At 42.1% G+C, this 5,079-nt stretch overlaps 1 protein-coding gene across 1 annotated transcript in view; it reads right to left on the reverse strand.

Moving 5' to 3' along the window:
- SYCP2L (synaptonemal complex protein 2 like) overlaps positions 1-5,079 on the reverse strand; it is a 95,929-nt gene that overhangs the window by 40,397 nt on the left and 50,453 nt on the right. The window contains 2 exon segments of the mRNA XM_037737867.1: positions 875-924; positions 2,171-2,307. Of these exon segments, the coding sequence (XP_037593795.1) occupies positions 875-924; positions 2,171-2,307 (187 nt within the window).

Raw genomic sequence — 5,079 nt, forward strand, 5'->3', positions numbered from 1 at the left:
TCTCTACTAAACATACAAAAAATTAGCCGGGCGTGGCAGCATGTGCCTGTAATCCCAGCTACTTGGGAGCTGAGACAAAAGAATTGCTTGCCTGGGAGGTGGAGGTTGCAGTGGGCTGAGATCTCACCATCGCACTCTAGCCTGGGTGACAGAGTAGGACTCCATCTCAAAAAAGTAAAATAAATAAATGTCTAAATAATTAAATCATTAAAAGCTTTAGAAAAACTAAGGAAAGAACTAAACCAACAAGTTTACATCAAAAACATAAATTTGAAAGAGTATACATTTGCAGGAAATTGAAATAGCCCAGATTTTTAGCATTATTCATAATAAACATCCTTCAGCTACATTTGAGAACATTAAAAAAAAAAAAAAAAAAAGACCCTAAATCTTTTTTTTCTTTCCAGACAGGGTCTCATTCTGTCACCCAGGCTGGAGCGCAGCGGCGCAGACTTGGCTCACTGCAACCCCCACCTCCCATGCTTAAGCCATCCTCCCACCTCAGCCTCCTGAGTAGCTGGGACTATAAGCATGCACCACCAGGCCTGGGAAATTTTGTATTTTTTGTAGAGGTGGGGTTTCACCACATTGCCCAGGCTGGTCTCGAACTTCCCAGGCTCAAGTGATCCATTCCCCTTGGCCTCCCAAAGTACTGGGATTACAAGCGTGAGCCACCATGCACAGCCTAAAAGGCCCTAAATACTTACCCAAGATTCATATTAAATGTTTAGAAGTCACTGCAGTTTCTATTGGCAGTGATTCAGATGTCAGTAAACCATGTTTTGTTATTTTCATATTTCTGAAAGTTGTGTTTGGAGAAATAAATGCAGTTTAACTCATAGGGCACACAGCAACCCAGATAAAATGTACTTACTTGGTCTTTCTCATGGCCACTGCTACTACTGGGAGGGAAAATTGGCAAGACTAAAATGAAAGAAAACAAGTAAACAACAGATGCGTTAACTCATGCGGCCTACAGAAATTCACTTCTCCCTCTCTCAACATGCTAACTAAGGCTAAAAGCAATTCTCACTTCCTACAGCTTCCTCAAACATGTACTAGTTTTTTTTTTGTTTGTTTGTTTGTTTTTTGAGACGGAGTCTTGCTTTGTTGCCCAGGCTGGAGTGCAGTGTCATAATCATGACTCCCTGCAATCTCTACCTCCCAGGTTCAAGTGATTCTCCTGCCTCAGTCTCCCAGGTAGCTGGGAGTACAGGCTACCATGCTCGGCTAATTTTTGCATTTTTAGTAGAAATGTGGTTTTGCCATATTGGCCAGGCTGGTCTCAAACTCCTAACCTTGTGATCCACCCTCTCAGCCTCCCAAAGTGCCGAGATTACAGGTGTGAGCCACCGCGCCCGGCCATGTCTATTCTTAAGATCCTTTCCTGATTATTCAACCTTGTTCCTGGCCACTCAGTTCCTTACCACTCGGTATGAAGTCTCTCCTCCAGACCTTGTCCCTGAACATCACCCTCACATCCTTGCCTTGCCCTTGTAGTTTGTTCTGTTTGAGACAGGGTCTCACTCTGTCACCTGGGCTACAGTGCAGTGGCGTGGTCACTGCTCACTGCAGCCTTGACCTCCTGGTCTCAAGCAATCCTCCTGCCTCAGTCTCCAGAGTAGCTGGGACCACAGGTGCATGCCACCATGCTCAGCTCATGTTTTAATTTTGTAGAGATGGGGTCTCACCACATTGCCCAAGCTGGTCTCAAACTCCTGGGCTCAAACAATCCCCCTGCCTAGGCCTCCCAAAGGGCTGGGATTGCGGTCATGAGCCACCATGCAGGTCCTTGTAGCTTTACCTACCTAAGAATGCTTCCGTTTCTCCTCTTTACATCCTATTCTTTTTTCCAAGGATTAATTCAAGTCCCACCCACCTCTTCCTTGAAGATTTCCTGATGATTCCAGCTCATGACAGAGTCCTCTTATCTGAATTTCTGCTCCATTTATACAAAACTCATCTTTAACAACTGTTAGTTAATTTCATGTTCTTCCGTTTCATGTACACAATACATTTTGCCTTTCCAATGTAACTGTAGCTGGGAAAGTTGGCCCTATGATCATGTATTTCTTTGGACCCACTCCCATTATATATGGAAAAATAAATACCTGCTGATTTGAAAATCGCTATTTGAAGAGTGATTCAAAAGAAGACGTGCCAGACTTACTTCTTAGACTACTTCTGGTTCTTGTCTTCTTTCTATTAACATATGACTTTAGGGATTTCCTTTTTCGGTTACTGATCCAAGATTGTTCACTGGTACTTGAATCTTGATTACTCTCAGAGAAGAGATGTTTTCTATAACTAAGCTTCTACAAGCACAGATCACAAATGAGAACTTTTAGAGGGGTATTAGTGCTACTTACATCTAATTAAACATATTCTACAAAGCTCGAGGTAAGAGAAGCATGCTTCTAGAAGACTAGGCTCTTTTATATAATATAAAGGCAAAGAAGTATGGAAAGGAAGAAAAGGATTATTCCATCAGTCAATTCTCAGCCAAGTTGCTGTTGTACAGGATGAGAAAATCCTTTCTAATAAAACATTTGCAACAGAAGAGATGCTGGACGATGACAAAAGAAAGCATGCAAACATTTTTTGCAAAGACATGCCTCTCTACATTTTACAAGAACCTAAACCAAACAGGAGGGTCATTTCTTTCTTTCTTTTTTTTTTTTTTTTTTTTTTTTTGAGATGGAGTCTTACTCTGTCGCCAGGCTAGAGCGCAGTGCCGCAGTCTTGGCTCACCACAACCTCCGCCTCCTGGGTTCAAGCGATTCTCCTGACTCAGCCTCCACAGTAGCTGGGACTACTGGCATGTGCCACCACACTCAGCTAAATTTTTTTCTTTTTTTGTATTTTTAGTAGAGACAAAGTTTCACTATGCTAGCCAGGCTGGTCTCAAATTCCCAACCTCAGGTGATTCACCCTCCTTGGCCTCCCAAAGTGGTGAGATTACGGGTGTGAGCCCCAGCACCCAGCCCAGGAGGGTGATTCCTGTTTAAAACCTAAAGCATTTTGAAATTAAGCCTGGACTATTAAAGGTTGGAGATTTAGGGCAAGTTTAATCTTTCTGCTGGATTATTCAACTGTACTGTGATATATTTTTAAAATCTTTTTCTGTTTTTACATTAATTTTTATAAATGCTGTGATGAATACATGTTTATGCTTGATTTTAATATGGAATTTGTTTTTATGTTTGTTGGGAATCGTCAGAGCCCAGTCCCCAAACCCTCCTGCCTCTCGAGGGGCTGCACTATTCAGCTGCTAACAGTTAATTTTCATTTCAGGCCAGGGAGGATTCTTCTGGATTCAAACATATTATGTGGTGACACTATCTCACATCATCTTCTCAAATAGAAAACACATCAGCCAGAAGATCCAGGCCCTGCCTGAAATGACAAAATGCAAAATCAGCTCCCAAAGCTGTCACCAGGAACTGGGTGGGGTGGCTCACGCCTGTAATCCCAGCACTTTGGGAGGCCAAGTCAGGCAGATCACTTGAGGTCAAGACTTCGAGACCACCCTGGCCAACATGGTGAAACTCGTCACTACTAAAAATACAAAAATTAGCCAGGCATGGTGGTGGGCACCTGTAATCCTTGCTACTAGGGAGGCTGAGGCATGAGAATCGCTTGAACCCAAGAGGCAGAGTTTGCAGGGAGCCAAGATTGTGCCTTTGCACTCCAACCTGGGCAACAGAGTGAGACCCCATCTCAAAAAAAGAAAAGAAAGCTGTCACTGGGTTAGAGCAAGACCACCAACACCCTTGCTGGTGACAGCATGACCCTTAACAGTTAAGGTAGGTGATGGTTAGTTATCTAGTCTTCAAATGAATTTATTTTTTGAAGACCCAATTATTCCTTAAAATGTTTAACAGTTCAACACTTTGTAAAAATGGTAATCTCTTTAATCGATAAATAAAAATTACACTTATTTATAATGTATGATGTTTTGAAATGCGTATACATTGTAGAATAGCTAAATCAAGTCATTAGTGTTTGCATTACCTCAAATACTTATCATTCTTTTGTGTGGCATGAGCACCTAAAATCTACTCTCGGCAATTTTCTTTCTTTTTTTTTTTTTTTTTCTTTTTTTGAGACAGGGTCTAGCTCTGTTGCCCAGGCTGGCATGCAGTGACACAATCATAGTTCACTACAACTCCTGGGCTCAAGTGATTCTGCAGCCTTAGCTTCCCCAATAGCTGGGACTACAGGTGTTCACCACCATGACAAGCTAATTTTTTATTTTTATTTTGTAGAAATCAGGTCTCGCTATGTTACCCAAGTTGGTCTCAAACTCCTGGTCTCAAGGAATCTTCTTGCCTCAGCCTCCCAAAGCACTGCGATTACAGGTTTGAGCGACCATGCCTGGCCAGCAATTTTTAAGTATATGATATGTACTTAACTATGATCACCATGATACACAGTAGATGTTTTAAACTTATTTCAAGAGGTGCACAGTGGCTCAGGCCTATAATCCCAACACTTTGGGAGGCCGAGGTAGAAGGATCACTTGAGCTCAGGAATTCAAGACAAGCCTGGGCAACATAGTGAGACCTCATCTCTACTAAAAATTAAAAAAATATTAGCTGGCTGTGGTGGCATGCACCTGCAGTCTCAGCTACTCAGGAAGCTGAGGCAGGAGGATAGTTTGTGTCTGGGAAATTGAGGCTGCATGATCTATGATCTCACCACTACACTCCAGCCTAAGTGACAGCAAGACTTGATCTCAAAAAAACCAAAACCAAATCAAACTTATTCCTCCTAATTGGAATGTTTATGCTCTGACCATCTCCCCCAACACCCCCGCCCAACCCCTGGTAACCACCTTCTACTCTCCACTTCTATGAGTCTGACTTTTTCAGATTCCATATATAAGTGAGATCACATGGTGTTTATCTTTCTATACCTGGCTCATTTCACTTAACATCATGTCCTCCAGGTTTATCTATGTTGTTGCAAATGACAAGATTCCCTTCCTTTTTAAAACTAAATAGTATTCCATTGCATATACATACATACATACATACACACACACACACACACACACACACACACACACACACACAC

This window comes from Cebus imitator, unplaced genomic scaffold (assembly GCF_001604975.1).
Source record: "Cebus imitator isolate Cc_AM_T3 unplaced genomic scaffold, Cebus_imitator-1.0 Scaffold43, whole genome shotgun sequence".
In the NCBI taxonomy this organism is placed as follows: Eukaryota; Metazoa; Chordata; class Mammalia; order Primates; family Cebidae; genus Cebus; species Cebus imitator.